Source organism: Corvus moneduloides, chromosome 26, assembly GCF_009650955.1.
Source record: "Corvus moneduloides isolate bCorMon1 chromosome 26, bCorMon1.pri, whole genome shotgun sequence".
NCBI classification, from domain to species: Eukaryota; Metazoa; Chordata; class Aves; order Passeriformes; family Corvidae; genus Corvus; species Corvus moneduloides.
Window position 1 is genome coordinate 2,686,137 of NC_045501.1, and position 16,913 is coordinate 2,703,049.

General features: G+C 45.2%; 1 protein-coding gene and 1 long non-coding RNA gene across 2 annotated transcripts; one reads left to right on the forward strand and one right to left on the reverse strand.

Moving 5' to 3' along the window:
- Position 1: 1 nt before the first annotated feature.
- Positions 2-6,458, forward strand: LOC116455955. The gene is made up of 2 exons (XR_004244502.1): positions 2-1,678; positions 2,711-6,458. It is a non-coding gene; the product is annotated as an uncharacterized LOC116455955 (long non-coding RNA).
- LOC116455948 (keratin, type I cytoskeletal 10-like) lies at positions 6,349-11,512 on the reverse strand. Its single transcript, XM_032134344.1, has 9 exons — positions 10,811-11,512; positions 10,640-10,722; positions 9,883-10,039; positions 9,469-9,630; positions 9,066-9,191; positions 8,644-8,870; positions 8,058-8,356; positions 7,502-7,603; positions 6,349-6,659 (listed from the first exon to the last, which is right to left on the reverse strand). The coding sequence occupies exons 1-9, from the start codon at positions 11,429-11,431 to the stop codon at positions 6,634-6,636; spliced, it is 1,803 nt and encodes a 600-aa protein (XP_031990235.1). The 5' UTR covers positions 11,432-11,512; the 3' UTR covers positions 6,349-6,633.
- Positions 11,513-16,913: the final 5,401 nt, after the last annotated feature.

Consider the following 16,913-nt stretch of genomic DNA (forward strand, 5'->3'; position numbering starts at 1 on the left):
CCCAGGGCATTTACCAAACTTTTTGTTTGTGCCAAGAATAATGTGCTGAACAGTATTTTTGTGCAGCTATCTCAGGCAATCCAGCCCACGGCTGGGCTTCTGAGGCTTGGTTAAGGTTGAACATCTCACTTCTTTTTGGGCAACATTCTTTTTATTTAGTGTTTTCTGGAATAGGTACTTTCTTTGCTAACGTTTTGTAGCTGCTACTGCTCAAGACGGTTGTTTGTTCTCTTTTGCTCTTTCTAATTTTGTGCATTTAAGATTTTCTACACAGCTTATGTTCCATTTCTCATCATAAGTGCTAGTGCAAGAGTTTTATTAATAGGATTGTGTGAGTTGTCTGTAAAGATTTTCCAACTCATGTATCCCTGCCAGCACTCAGAGAACATCTTATTTAATATGAACAGGCTATTTCAAGCAGTGCAAAGGGATTCTTATTTAAAAATCAAAATCCCTCCTTTGTGAAGAAAGCGCTAGGGCAGCACACAGCCAGCCAAGTCCTTGGATTCAAAGAGAAAAATAATATTGGTCTTTTTTCACTAAAGCACTGTTGATCTAAAATAGAAGAAAGATCAAGGATGCTATAATTGTATTTTAAAGTCAACTGTATCCCAATCAGAAGTTGTTTTATTGCAGACAATGATTTAAAAACTAGTGTGTGGGAAGACTTTTTATCATTTAATATAAAGCAGCTCTCTCTCTCTATTGTTAATGTGTCATATATTGTAGATGATAAAGTAATTATATCTACTGTTCTTAAAGCAAAGATCCTTGAGATTATAATAGCATCCTGAGAGAAAAGCTGAAGGACTTTTTACACGAATCAGTAGAAATCAGAACGTTGAGACCACAAAAGAAATGACCCCACACTTCAGTGTTGCCCTGATCCCCAGGAGCTGCCTCTGGATGGAAGGGTTTCCATCCTCACTAGGTAGGTTGGATGCCAAAGATGAGGATGTCTGAAGGCAGATGTGCAAATAACAGCACAACACCAGGTGTGTATAGATGGTCCCAGTTTGCCCAGGAGAACGTGCACGGTTTCCCAGTGACAGCTCTGTTCTGTCTGAAATGTCTTCATCTCCTCTCTGTGGGGTTGTGGAGCCTTTCATGACTGTAGGTAGCTGTGAAATGTAGCAATCTCCCTTAAACCTCAGGTGCAGGAGCAGAGGGCTCGCCTGAGGAACTCCATTTGTGCTCTGCTCTCATTGTCCCAGCCAAGACCTCTTGGAGATGTCAATGCAGCAGAGTCCTTGCTTTCCAAAGGCCGCTTTGGTGGGATATTGATTGTAAATTCAGGATTATTTAGCATTTTCTGACCACATCCATTGTCCTGGCCTTTGTGCCATGCCTGTGGCAGCATTGCTCTATTGCTGCTTACACAATCGCTTTCAAAACCTCCCGATTTTATCTTGCTATTTGATCTCTCAATGGCTGAAAGATGATGAAAGATTCCAAGCACTTTGGTGATGGAATAATTTCTCCTGATTCTCAGCTGGAGGCTGGTAGTGACACCTCAGCAGCATAAACAGTTTCTGGGCTCTAGTGCAGTCTGTTATTGCTGCAGAAAGATGGAGTTTGCTATAGGCAAAATGTTTTTTCTTTTTTTGTGCTGTTTTGCCTCTGGGTTTGGGTAACGTTGCTTTGGTCAGTGAGGCTCTTTGTCACAAACTCTGCTGCGGTGAGTAAAATTGATTATCATGTCCAAATTCCCATCAGTGATTCCAGGGATATTCCTTAGAGATGCTTTTCATAGCTGAGCTAGAAGATTTGTGGGTTTGTTAGTGATAGTGAACACAAAATTCCCTGGAATGATTAAAGGAAGAGTAAAAAATTGCCAAAATAATCTCTTAATCTGTTTCTGTATTTTCTGAGAACCCACAGGGTTTCCTATTTTATTTATTGGTGTCTTTTTCCATGTGTAGCTATTCACTGCAGGGATTTGTCCATACTGGAGAGTTCTTCTGATAAGAGCAAGTCTTATTGCAGGCTTGGAAAAAAAAATTATTATTTTATAAATAATTTTTATGTATTTTATATATGTATTTATTATATTTTTTTAAAAAATCTATTTATATCTATTTATATGTATTCCTGCAGCTGAGAACTGCCCTTGAGATGTTTGGTTTCTGTCACAGTCACTGTGTGTCTCTTTGGAGCAGGACACTGAAGTGCCTGAAAAATACAGGTGAACTATAAATACTTCATCCTCCTGTTAAGTTGCACACACTGAATTCCCTCCTGGCTGATTTTTTAAAAATTTTTTGATTATTAAATAACTGACTGCAAATACTTGTAAGCCAGAGAAGATCTGTTCTGTGCACAGGATGAATTTTTCATTTCTGAGCTCATTAAAAGAGCCTTTAAAGATTTTTGTTCTCTGATGCTTTTCTCTAATGTATTATATGGATGACGTGAACTTAGGGAATTACCTAAAAAGGAACCGTCAGCTTTAGGACTTTGTCTCTTTCCCATATATGATGCACATTTGAATCATTAATGTTTCTGTGTTGATGCAGCATCCATACCTTATATAACATTGCTGTTTCCCAATGGGAGCAGGGTAAGGACCTTTATTACTCCAGCCACCAGCACTGCCCAGCCTGCAGAGTGCCAGAATGTTCTGACTTCTGCTCCGGCTCAGCGCATGCCACGGTTCAGCCCAGCCAGCGTTCCTTCACTCTCTCCCTGTTATTGTTTTCTTTTCAATCAGGCCTCTGTGATCAGTATCAAAGAAGTGTCTCCCAATCACCAGAGTGATGACAAACCCTGGGAGCAGCCCATGCTGCAAAACTGAGAGACTTTTCCAACAGGCTGGAGCTGCTGCGTTCCAAACAGACCTGGAGAAAATGTGTTCTCACTTTTGTGTCTGTGTGCTGAAAAACTGGAACATTTCTCCTTAGTTCAGTGTCATTCTGATGCCTCAGGCAACTGCTAGAGTTTATGCTTTTAGTCTATTTAATGACCTCTTCCCATCACTCTTACCAGAAATTTTTGTAAGAAGAGAGGGTTTATTTTCACCTTGGAGATGGTGTTCACTCCTCATTCCTGCTTCAGCTCAGACTGTTCTAGTGAAATCAGTCATTTCCGAATAAATTTAGGTTAGAGCCAGCAAAGTAATCAAGGACTCCTAAGGCAGCAGTGGGTTCACCTGTGAAGTTTAACACCTCCAGCACTCTTCCAGCACAACCTTTTGTGCAGAATAACCTGAGCCTTCCATGCAAGGAGGTTAATGGGAAGAGCAGCTGTTCCTCAGATCCTAAAAATGCACACATGGGCTTTGCCATGTAGCTGTGAGAGCTGTGGGTCAGAGTGTGAGTGCCCCACAGCTGGGGGCACTTGGCAGGCTGCTAATTCCCTCCTGTCAGCTGTCAGCATTTCTAGCACTTTCTGAGCCACAATCACAGTGGTCCCACTGTCATTTCCCCTGTCTCCTCCAGGGTGAAGGCAATTAGATTGGAATAATTCTTTTTGTTGGTACCAAAACAGAACAGCTGGAGGGCATGGTCAGAACACCTGCCAAGGTTCCTGCCTCTCTCTGGGGTTTGGGTGCCTTGGTCCGTTTGGACTGTGCAGCCTCAGAGCCCCTCGGAGCTGCATGGCTCTGGTCAGTGCAGTGTCCTGCGAGATGGCACATGGAGGCTGGGATCCCGGCCTGCCTGTGGAGGCACTGGTGTGGCACATTCTGTTGCTGCAGCTCATGTGGGGTGGGGAAGGAGGACATCCATGGCATCTGCTGTGGCACCTCCCTTGCAGCGTGGCCCAGGGAGGAATGTCCTACTGGGCTGAGCTCTGTGGAGGATTTGCACGCTCGGGGACAGCCCAGGGGGGCTCTGCCTTTCCCCCCCAGCGCAGTGACATGACACGCTTGCTGTACTCATTCTGCAGCCCATTAAGATGGCCTGGGTAGCATTTGGCAATTAACAGGGATGACAATGAATGTTCAACAAAAGAGACATCAGCACAATATACACACGGGCAATTTGGAAATTACATCTGTGCCTTCAAATGGACACATGGATTGCTTGGGAGCTCTGAAGCCAAACATGCAGGAGTGTGTGCACATGAGGTTTTGCCTAAGGTTGCTCTGAAGGACTTGTTCCAACACGTACCGTAACTGCCTTCTCAGAGCACTAATAGGAACACCAGATAAGTATCTGAATTGCAACACTTTGTGCTCATAAAATTAAAGCTTATTATGCTGATTAATGACTAATGAAATGCATGCAAATAAAAAGTGCAAAGTTCTCCTCACTCCTCAGTATTGCTGCTGCCCCACTTTGAGCCTGCCCTGAGCTTTGACACCTGACACTACAATAGTTGTATTTCTTATTCCTGCTTTGCAATGGTTTGGGTTTTCTAGCTCTGTTCCTCCATATAAGTCTGTTGTCTCAGTAAGCAAATGCCAGTGATAACCCAGGTGCAGATCTTGTAATGCAAAATTTAAAAAGGAAAGAATCCTCAAACTGGCATTTTCTTCCTAGGTCTGGTAAGAAACCATCTAATTTTAGTCTGCTTTTTGTCTGTAATGAGTGCTTATGCCATGATTAAGAAGGGGATTTTGTGAGTTTATTGGTGGTTTGTATTTATTTTGTCATATACCATAACATGCAATAAACCATATTGGGAAGCTGATTTACATTGTAGATGGAAACTCATTAAATGTATAAACATTATAAGAACACCTTGATAAGAAAGCCACAGATGTGAGGTAAGGAAGAAGACAGTACAATCAATGCTGAGTAGCAAAAGTAGTAGTAGTATTATATTATTTATCCTCATGGCTCAGAAATTGTTACTTATTATAACATATCAAAATAAGCATTTAAATCAGCAGCAGAACTGTGCTGAGTATTGCAACATGCTGCGTCCTCGTACGTGTCTGTGCTCAGTGCTGGGTTCTCAGCCCCTCAACTACCTCACTGCCCTTGCCACGCTCCAAATTCCAGTTTCTGCTTTGCTCCCCCAGGGGTCGATTCAGGGGAATTTCTTCTGCAAGGTTAAATGCAGAGATGCCTGAGAATTAGATAACCAGCAGTAAAATACTAAAAGTAAGTTATATTTTTGGAAAGAAGAACCGGAGCAAGAGGTGCCAGTGGTGCCCAGAGCTACCACAGTGGCACAGAGCAGCAAATTCCAGTATGGACAGGCTGCTCCTTCAAGTAAATGGTATCCAACCACCCCAACAGCCTCCTGGGTGTCACTGTGAGGCCAAAGGCCAGGTGATGGCCTGTGAATCACCCTGGGACAGCCAGGAAGCAGGCACTGAGCAGGAACGTTTTTGAGGTTAATCTGGCAGGCTCCCTAGGGGAGGTATGAGAAGCAGGGCTCCTGGATTGGGAGTATTCCTTAATTTGGGCTGCTAGTTGAGTACCCTGAACAGACAGGTCTGAGAAATAGCTGTCACCACCTGCCAGAACTGGAAAATGAGCAGAGCAGTTGGAGAAAGTAGGCTCAGGGGACAGGTAGCAAAACAGAGACAAGTGTGATGCGGTACTGCAAGGGGTTAAAAATGAAGAAGGTGATTTTGCAACAGGTGGGAGTTCGGGGTGTCCAGGCAAACAATCACCACCATTGCTGTGGTGTCAGGCCAGGTGTTTCAGCACGTGCTTGTGTGTGCAGGAGTCCTTCATGCAGGTGAGCTGGTTCCTCCAGCCCCCAGAGAGACACTGGTCAGGGAAAAAAAAATTAGATTTTTTTTGTTTGTTTTCCAATATTAATTCGTGGCTGAGAGCCCAGCATAAGGCAACACTGTGAATCACTGGCACACATCTGCCTCGAACTCAGGAGTTTAGGATTCCCATTCCCACGGTCTCCCACTCAGTCTGTGTTTCCCAACATTCTCCCATGGGTGATGCCTTCCTCAGAGGGAAAAAACAAACGTCGTGGTTGTAAAACTGAGAGAAGTAATCATAGAGTAATAGTTCTGTTGGGGCTTAAGCAGGTGAGGGGAGAAGCGCACAGGAAGAAGGATGTGTCTGTGAGCAGGTGTCGTGTGAGAAACCTTCTGGGTTATTTTCAAGTGAAATTCCCAACAGAGCTAATATTTTAAAGAGGTTTTATAGGGAATAGTCAGTTCCTTAAACCCACCCTCTTGTCCCTGATAGAAGTCAATAGCAGAAGGGTTTTGACTGAGTTTCCATATCACAGGGACCAGTAGAGCATTGCTCCTGGCAGTGCAGACTGCAAAGTTTCGCCCAGTGAGTCTTAAATGGTGAATATGTCACTGAAAACTGTGGGTTTTACGGGTAATCTGACACGTCATTGTGTATTCCACAGGGAGGGCTTGATATTTGTAACTGATTCAAACAAAAATCTCTGTTAAAGGGACTTGGACCAGACATAGATTTCTGGTTGCATCAGAGAGAAGCAAAGATTTATTATCTATTCCAGAGGAACACCAATCACGGTAGAGATTAACTCAGGTAACAGTGATTTGGAAGAGAAACAGATGGAAGAAGCAGACAGGACATCCAGAGAGCTCTGACGAGCCCCTGGAGTGAGCAGTGTTGAGTAAGTTGGCCAAGTGTTCGCTCCTGCTCATGGCAGGGTGTGTTCAGCCGTGCTCAGTAGAGTCTTGCTTGGTCCAAAGGCCTCACTGGGAGGCGGTGCAGTGGAAGATGCTGGTCTTGCTGATCACTCCTCAACCTTTCTAAAACTCCCTGTTGAAAGATGGAGGAAAGCAAGAATTTCTTTGAAGAATTCAGCATTTGAAACCTTATGTTACTCTGTAAGTATCGCCTGTGCAGTTCTCAGTGCACCAGGGCTGTTCCCAGCCTTCTGGAAAGGTCCAGACAGTGTTGGGCCTGAGTTTGTACAGTGTGTGTGCAGATTTACTAATTAACTACATTGGTCTGCTTTTGTTCTCAGCCATGGGAGTGCAAATCACTTTAAATTTAGAGTGGCTGCAGCAGTACAAACCAAATACAGATGAACTTGGAATCTGCATTTATGTGTGTACAGATATTTACAGCAGATTTTTATAAGTTAAAGATAGATGGCACATAATACATTTTAATCCTCCCTACTAAGCATTAATATATGTTGGAGTGTTGCAGGGCAGAGGGGATGTTTGATCAGAGGAGTAAATTTTTACAGAGGAGTTTGCAACGTCTGTGGAGGAGGCTTTTAAAAACTAGAGCTCATTGACACTAAATTTTACCAAATAATCTTCTGTGAAACAAAATCCTCCTGAATTCACTGCCTTGTTTTCAGCATCAGGAGTGTCTGCGCAGTGTTCCTGCTGTCTGCACTGATGGCTTCAGGCCCTTTGGGCGAGAGCCAGCTCTCATGTCTTGACTGTCAGTCTGCAATGGAAACTGTGTTTGGGACAGAGCCTGACTGAACCTGGTCATTATAAGGAATAAATGGAAACCTCAGAGCAGGACCATTTTCCATCTTTTCATAAAAAATCAAAAGTGGAATTGAACCTTTCTGAAAATTACATCTTCCTGCTCCGTTTTCAGGCTTTTGTCTGAGGTGCTGCTAGGACCTGGAGCCTTACCCATTCTCATGTGTTTTATGGCTTCAGACACTTCCTCCATGGTTGCCCCCCTCTCCAGTGTTTTGTTTCCTTCCAGGCAGAGCTTCATGTTTTCAGCACCTCCTGGAACCACAGCCAGGAAATCAGATGGATCAGACCTTTTGGTCGCTCTCCATCTTTTGCTACTTCAGTATTTTGCAGCCAATGCCCATTATATTTTAAATATCTGGAGTGTTCCAACTATTCTACCCTGCTTTAACCAACCCCTGCTTGATGCCAGTCACATTTCTAACCTCTGACTTCCCTAGTTCCTTGCATACTTTGGATTTGTCACTGTTTTCCCTTTTCCCCCTCCATTTCCTCTTTTCACCCATCCTCTGACACAACCCTTCCTGCCATCCTTCATGCTGCTCATGTTGATTTGTCACTGTCTAAGAACAAATGTCAGAGTAACCTTAAAACAAGATTGGGGAAAAAAAATAGCAAAAATATTTCCTGGAAGGAAGTTGCTATATCCTTTCCTGCTATTCAGAGAGAATCGTGAATGGCAGGATGTATTTTTTAATTCCATTTTTACCTGGGCTTTCACAAGAGTTGCCAGGCTGGGACTGGGAAGATGAAGAGCGGGAGAGGCAGGATTTACCCCCTCCTCCTCCACCACTGCCACCTCCTCCACCTGAAGTTTTACCACAGGTTCCTCCTGTTCTTCCTCCACTCCCTCCTCCTCCACTTTCAGAAGAGGAAGATCTTCCATAGGATCCTCCAGTTTTTCCTCCACTGCTTCCTCCACCTGAGGACCAACAGCTTCCTCCTCCACTACTTCCTCCATGACCTCCTCCTCCTGAAGATCCACTGCCAGCTCCTCCCTGTGAAGTGCTGTAAGGAGGAAGGGGTGTGTCATTTCTTTCTTACCTTTCATTTTTCCAAATAATGGCACTTCTGGATGGTACTTAGGGGAAGAAATGGCAAACTGCAATTCTAAATAATTTTGTAGAAGTACAGCTTTTTGTGCTGCCAGCTAAGATTTAGATTCCATGTTAATTCTTGTGTTTGTAGTAAATATGTTGATGATTAATCACTTGCACCAGTCCCTAAGACAAATTTTGCTGCTATCCTCTTTTCCTGATTGCATCGATGGAAAGTTAATTAAATGATGTCTGTACCTAATGCCCTGCTGCCCCTCCTCCAGCAGCACCCGGTACTGCTGGATCTCCTGCTCCAGGCGAGTCTTGATGCCCAGGAGCATCTTGTACTCCTCGTTTTGGCTCTCCATCTCACAGTGGATGCTGGCCAGCTCCTCCTCCAAGGGCCCGATCATGCCCTGGATCTGCTGCAGCTGCATGTTATAGCGACGTTCCGTGTCTTCCAGGTTGGATTGCAGGGAGTCCACCTGCAAAGGGAAAACAAAATGCAGTGTTTATGGGAATGTGGCAGGATTAGATCATTCTTGTGCCCAACATGAGAAAAATCCCATGTGCTGTTGGATGCGCCAAGGATCCTCACTGAATGTCACAGCTGACCTCCTGGCATCGCAGCAGCTCCTGAATTCTTTGCAGATCAGGGATCAGGAGCAGTTGTTACCTACCAGACTGATCTGCGACTGCAGCTCAATTTCCAGGCTCTGAAATTCACGTTTGAGCACAGAGATCTGTTGGTTGCTTGCCTCCATTTCCTGGCTACTTGAGTGGACTTGTTGACTCACTTCCTCCATCTGAAAAATTAATGTACAGAATTGGAGTTTCTGAGTTTTACTTACAGTGCCAACAGGGCAGTTTATCATGGAACCATCTGGAACACAACAATTTGCAGAAGGGCCACTGGTAGAATGGGGCTGTTAAACTTGCTTATGTGGCTCTGCCAGAACAATTCAAGCCCATTTGTGATTTACTTCATTTTGACCAAAGGGACTCTACCATTATTTCATAAAAGCAATGGATGTTGTGTCATTCCTCTACAGGAAGTTCTTACCAAGAGCTGTCACCATTTACCTTGCCTTCGTACCACTTTTCAACCTCTGCACGGTTTTTCTGAATAATAGCTTCGTATTCTTGCCTCATCTCATTCAGTTTTTTCAGCAGATCCTCTCCCGGGGCAGCATTCATCTTCACATTCACATCCCCATTGGACTGGGACTGCAGCAGTTTCATTTCCTGTAGAGAAAATCCAGGCCCAAGGACAGTGAACACAAATGGAGCCTTTCAACGACATATATACATCTATATCTATATTCGGGGGGATTGTGTTGCAATTATTTGGCCTTGCCTTTCCAGTCATTGCTTGTTGAGGGGGCTGAGCTCAGGGGCACCCTGGCACAGCCTGGCCCTGCCCCTTGGTTGGTGTTTTGAGCACAGGATGTCACCTTCCCACATCTCCAGTGTGCGTTTCAAGGAGCTGGCTCTTACCTCCTCGTGGTTCTTCTTGAGGTCGATGATCTCCTCCTTCAGAGACTCAAACTGCATTTCCAGGTCGGACTTGGTCAAGGTCAGGTTATCCAGCAAGGGCCGCAGGCTGTTGAGGTCACTCTCCACGTTCTGCCGGAGCCCGCTCTCCATCTCGTACCTGCGCCAGGGACAGTGCAGAGAGGTCAGCCCTGCTCCTGGCACCTCAGTCCCCCTCCTCCTAACATTATTTATGGAAAAGTTCACCTATTCCAGTATCAGTCTTGTGTCTGTACTTCAGAGCATCTCTCAACAATCAGGAAATCATCAGCCAGTACTTAACATTTAATAATTTATATTACTTAATAATGTAAAGTTATTATTCTTTATAATAAATAAATGTAAATTTTAATATTAATATCAATTTTTAATATTAAATATGTTATGTGCTCTTTCATCTCTTTCTACTGCAACTTTGTACGGGTTCCATCTATCTGGTTAACCTGATTTTAGTGGCAGAAAATCCCAATTTTTATATTCTTAAAAATAAAACTTTTTAAAGCTCTGGCTCTGTAGCCATAGGCAGCATTTCTGTCAAAGATCACTCTAGAAATTAAAAATTTTGAAGTTTCACAAATTATTTCAGTTGTGCTGCCACAGAAGCAGGAGGAAGCCAAGTCCCCGTGGATTGATATTTGTTTATGGAATGAATCTATGAAACTAAGTTCAGGAAAGCAGGAGGAAGGAAGTCAGTGCCCAGAAAAGAGCAATATATATTTACTTTATTCTAAAGTCTTCTGCAGTCATCTTTGTATTATCTAGGTCCAAAAGTACCTTGTGGGTTTCCACAGCCGCAATCAGAATCTAGAAGAGAAACAACATGTTAGGAAAACATTCCCTGAACCTCTCGGTCTGTCAATGCTTAAACTTCTTCTGGCAAAGAACATCCTACCTGTTTTTGAAGTTCTTCAATTTTTTCGTAATAGTGGCTGTAGTCCTTTGGGCCAATAGGGCCTTGCTTCTGGTACCATTCCCTGATTAACTGTTCAAGCTGAGCATTTTCCTTTTCCAAGTTCCTGACTGTCTCCATGTAGGAAGCCAGGCGTTCATTAAGGCTCTGCATGGTCAGCTTCTCGTCGTTGGAGAGAATTCCTACATTCCCTCCATAAAAGCCACCACTGCCAAAGCTGCCACTACTGAAACCAGCACCACCTCCACCAAAGCCCCCTCCAAACCTTCCCCCAAAGCCGCTCCCACCTGACCTGAAGCCTGTTCCCATGCTGCTGTGGCCCATTCCCCCTCCATAGCATCCACCACCCAGTCTTCCTCCACAGCTGCTGCTGCTCATTCCTCCTCCGTAGCTACTGTGCCTGCCATAACCACCACTTCCCCCACTACAGCTGCTCCGGGAGCTTCCTCCACCACAACTGCTGCCAGAAAACCTGCCACCACCACTCGTCCTGGAAGTAATTGTCCTTGAGGAGGCCGAGGAATGCGAGCTGCTCCCTTCACCCCCTCCACCGCTGCTCCCTCGCAGGCAGCTTTTCAGGGGCTGCTTGGAGCTGCAATTCATAGTGGCAGCAGGAAATAACTCAGCTGAAAACTCAAAGCTGGTCTTACAGTTGTTCTGGAATCATAGCTCCAAGTTCCAGCCGGCCTCCTCAGCATTTATACCTTAGACAGTGGGTGTCGCCGTGGAAGGGAGTACCTGCTTTCCATGGGCAGTTGCAAGCTCTAATTTGCCAAAGGGAGATGTTGGCAGTGTCAGGAAGCTTAACCCTTCCTCTAAGTGTTTGTGACCATTTGTTTATTAACACAAAACATGTAATTTCTGTTGGGTGGCTCTGAATTAGGGAGATCTCTGTTGAGATCTGGTACAGTGGCTTACAGTCATCCGAAACAAACTCATCCCACTCACCTCATCCTGATCCCATCCCTCTCAGCACAACAACACACTGCCACAATACAGAACAGCAATGGATGTTCCTGTCTCTCTTCTAATGCTCAGATATTTGTCAGGAATTCTGGCTAATTTTTTTATAGCTAACTGATATTTTCATAGGTTTATGGTTATCCTATACTGTATGCTCCTTATTTTTAGTCTTTTATTGCTTTATGCCTTTAGAAAGCCTATTGCAGGATGCATGTTGTAGGTACACAGAACCACTCTGACTTCTTTATAGTATCTCATAAAAACTCAGTGAACAATGGGAAATATCACGTGTCGGCCATTATTTCAATCACACCTCTGTAATTGTGTTTTATAAATAACAAATTAATTATGAAAAATGGTATTACAACAACTACAGAACTGCTCTGTGTCAGGCTGAAGGAAGGAAGTGTGGCAGGTTGTTGCAGGTACAGGATGGTTGAAAGACCTGGGAAAGCTTTGTGGCTTGGGGCTGGTCTCTCCTGACGTGCCTGGGAGTGTCATTGGTCATGTTCCTGATGGGAATTCAGAATTTTATCAAGATGTTTTCTCTATGCAGCACAAATACAATACCTGGAGGAGAAAGGTAAAGTTCCTGGTTTGGATTAAGTCAATAAACTACATTAAAATAGCATTTTTTCTTCAGATTTGTTTTCCATTCACAGACACAACATGAACAAAAGTAGGAAATATTTGTATCTTCCATTTTCTTCTTTTAGGATCTTTTAAGATTAAGGTCTTTCCTCAATGCAGTGGATAGTTCAGCTGCACATCTGCCCTGGGAGCCCTCACAGCACCCTGAGCCTCAGACTGTGACATTTCTGCCCTGGGTACCTCTCACCCCTTTCCTCCTGCCCGGGCCCGTGATCCTTAGCAAATCCCAGTCTGTTACCTGTTGCACCTTGTAGAATTGGAACTTGTGTGATACCCAATTTCCTGTATTGATTTGGGATATTATTGTTTTCTCACTCAGCCTTTGTGATGGTGGTTGTTGCTAATTAAGTTTTGTTTGTTACAGCAGCTGTTTATGGAAACAGCTTTTGGTACAGGCCCCTCCCAGCACACCCTGGCCCACGCAGAGGACGTCTCACATTCCACCTGCTGCTCCACTTCATCTCTGAAACATCTGAGGGAGCAAGGCCTCCCTGCATTGTAGGAATTTAAATGGTTCACTACAACTCTTGGTGGAGTCTGGGGGATAATTTTCTCCAGTGAGAAATCCTTTTCTCCCTAAATGAATGAAATTCTCTTCTATACTTTCAGCTACTTTGGCTCAAGAAGCAGCTGGGTTATGTCCCATTTAACTGTTGCTTTCAGCTGCTGACACCCCTGATACAGGGACATGGAAACAAATGTATCTTGTTCTGAATAATTCTGCAGAAGGGTTTTGTTGGTTTGTTTTGGTTTTTTTTCCCTGGAAAGATGTTTATTGCGTCTTTTGTATCAGTCATTCCTTTTAGGAAGACCAACCTTCCTGTCTTCCCTTAACAAAAGAACATTTTTTGATGGTTTGAATATCAGTGAGGATGCTTGTGTGCAACTTCATAGCTTCATTTTTAATACATGAAAAAGAGATTTAATGCCATTTTTTCCCTAGAATTTGAGCAGGCAACATACTTCAAGAATGAAACTTAGCTCCTTAAAACTGAAGAAGCCTGACAGATTCATCGTGTCTGGAAATCCTGGCCAGGATCAGAGATAGAAGTTATGGAACAAATGGTTCCTGAAAGGAATGTTTTATTTCAGAGCTGCTGTAAGGTGGAAGCTTTTATGAAGTTTATGAGGTGGTAATTTTGTCTGCAGTTATGTCTCATAGTATTGTCCAGGCCCTTGCAACACACTGAACTTCCTGTGTGATCTTAGATGATGTTTCCAGCAAAATCCAGAGATGCTGCTGAAGTGCAGCTGGAGGCCTGGGAAACTTTCATATAAAAGCGATTGCAATCAACTCTGCAGGAACTGGAAGGATCTGCAGGGGTACCTGTGAAATGGGACAGTGAAACGTCACAGAATCTGGGGCTGGTGCTGCTCACTGCAGCAGAGCCAAAACCTGGGCAGAGCCAGACTGGGGGAGGGAGAAGGACGAGGAGGAGGAGGAGAAAGATGTCTTGGAGGCAGGTGGCACCACAGTTGTTTGCAATGAGGCCTCTCCCTTTTCCTGTGATGAAACTGTTAGAGCTCCTGCCCAAAGAGGAGGGTGGACTATTTAAGCCTGAACGGCTCACCCAGCGCTGGCAGGAATTGTCCCAGGATGGGCAGGAATTCACTCAGCATTTCAGTGGCAGGGTTCCTGTGTGCTCTGCACAACCCAGATGTGTGCTGGCTGAAGCAGAGGCTGCGGGAGAATGAAGCCCTTTTCCTTTGGGAGTGTGGCAGCAGAAAGGGGCTGGGGCATAGCTCAGGCTGGGGGTGTGGGTGAGCACACACCGGCTCCTCTCAGCCCCCAGCACCACCTTTCCCAGCTCCACATCCACACCGTCCCCACTGATGTGTCTGGGAGAAACCACCAAGGCTGCTGAGCACATTTGTGGGGTCACAACTGGACTATTGTCCGCATTTTTGGTGCTTCACTGGGATCCTTTTCCATCCTTCCTACTTCTGGTCAGGTCTTGTCAGGAAAACTCAATTCTTGTACATTGCTACACAGAGAAAAACTATGAAATATCTACCTGGGGAATATGGCTCATTCTCGTAATTATATGTTATAAACTAACTCCCATTATATGATCATCAGGTAGTTTTATTAACACTGGATAACCCCATAGGATTTCTCCATAGTAGAAAAGAAAGCCAGGCCGTGCAGTGTGACTGTGTTGGAAGGTGAACATCATTCTTGTTTGTACTCTGCTCCTTCTTCCAGTGAGATTCAGCTGCCTGACACTTAGCATGAAACTGTTCTTTTCTCCATTAAAATTTAAATGATGAGGATTTTTTTCTTATCCAATAAAAAGCTAGATGTTTGAAAACTGAAAATCTGATTTAGATCAGTTGTAACATATTGGAGCTCAATCATATTTATTGTTTTAATAGTGGCCTTTACTGAGAGTTCTAAGCAAAAAGTCATTCCTACCCAACAATTCCTAATTGTTCACTCTGTAGTGAGGGCACAATGTGTTTGGAATCTTTTTTTTCTCTCCCCACTAGGCACAGCTGTGGGTGCCTGGCAGCAGTTCCATCCAGAAATATTTGAGGTTGAAATGTTGTCAGTTCCAACAGTTTCCAGTGAAAAGTGTGATTTTCTATACATGTATTTTTGTAATTAGAAATAATTCTGTCAAAAGATGGTGCCTCATTCAAACCATGACATCCAGGCATGGGGCTCCTCACCAGTGTGCTTGGGTTCGTTCCCACAACCCAGAACATACAGTATGGTTTTAGATCTCACTGATATTCTGTGAAAATCACCTGCAAGTGGTGGCTTTGGCAGTGCTGTGTGAAGGGCTTGACTTGAGGATCTCAGAGGGATTTTCCAACCTAAATGATTCTGACTCCTTTATGCCAAAAACTATTTAGGCTTTTTTTAAGTGAAGGGTTTTAAAATATCTGTTTTGAAGTGAGAGAGTAAGACCCCGCCTCTCTGCGCTGTTCTGCAAGACAGGGTGTAATCTTGGCGTCCACCCACACCCCAAGGTGTGTGGTCACAGGGAATATCCCTGCAATCTGTCCCTGTTGTGTCAAATGGTCCTAATGCAGCATGTTCACCCACTGGTCAGTTAGAGCTGGACTCGGCATGGGCAGGTGACCTGCTACCCTCCAGGGAAGGGCAGTCAAGAGTGTCCAATCCAGCAAACATCCTTCCTTCAGGAAAAAGCGTAATTCCTGCCTGCATTCTACCTGATCTGTTACTCATTCGCTATTGCAGAGCCGAGTAGTGATGAAACATTAAAGAGCACCTTCAAAAGCTCCACCACCCAACAGAGCGATGGTGGTTGTGATAGGAGCAGTAATTAGGTGAGTCAGAGCCATAAGAGACTTTCAGAGCACAAACCCTTTGGTTTGGAACTGCTTCATTGTGGCTCTAAACAGCTCCTGGCCCAGCTGACTCTCTGGGGTCTCAACTGCTGCTCCATTGGCAGGACCCTCATTAGGAAAGGGTCATTACAGCACATTTACAGCCCCTGAGGCCACCGTGGGTTTCACTGTGCCCCCACCTAGCAACACAATGCAAAACATTCCAGTGCCGCTTGGAAAACAAACAGGTATTAGCAGATAGGTGAGCGAGTTTCAGCCTGGCGTCCATCCCACGCACCCCCACACCGGAGAACATCTGGGGTCTGTGGGAGGCAGGGGGACACCTGCACCATCCCTGAACAGTCACGCACAGAACCGGGACATGTCAGCCTCACTACGAGTGTGACCATTAAATACCGGTGGAGCTGGAGCAGGATGCCGGGGCTGGTAGCGCGTTCCGTGTTCTGCGGCACTGGGGTGTCCCCAGTACATCCCGCAGACACCACTTCGCCCGGCTGCCTCTGCTGGGAGGGGATGAGCCAAGCCCCCAGCTCCGGCTTTGCCGCTCGCCTCTGCCGCGGGCGCCCTTCGGCAGCTCGGTGGGAGCCGAGTGCCCTCTAGAGAGCAGCGCAGGGCCGGGGATCATTCAGCTCCTGCATCTCCAAATAATCCCGTGTGGTGGAAGGCAGAATGTGTCGGGATCCCTCGGCTAGGTGGGCACAGGGCTCGGTGGGCACAGGGCTCGGGGGCACAGAGGGAGCGCTGCCCACCCCACTGCAGGGCAAGGGCTGGGCAAGGGCTGGACCCGGCTGAAATTGCTGCAGACTGGATCAATGCATTTTTATATAATCTTATTTTAATCACGTATTATTGTACTTCTGTTGGATAGGCTAACAGCAACTACTTCCACTTAGACCGTCAGGATTAGCGCGTCCACAAACTTAGTGTCTCTGAGCTTCTTAGGAAATGTGAATCCCGCTTTTGGCAGAATCTCAGACTTCGGTCTCAGATAACGCGGTGTTTGCACATCTGGGGCAGAGCAGGGACCGGACAGGCCGGGGCCAGGCCGGGGGCTCGGGACCAGGACACTGACAGGTCAGCGTTTCCTTTGGCTCTGCCAGCTGGGAACAGCTGACACCTTATGGGGAGAGCTGGGAAGTGCCAAGATTTCCCA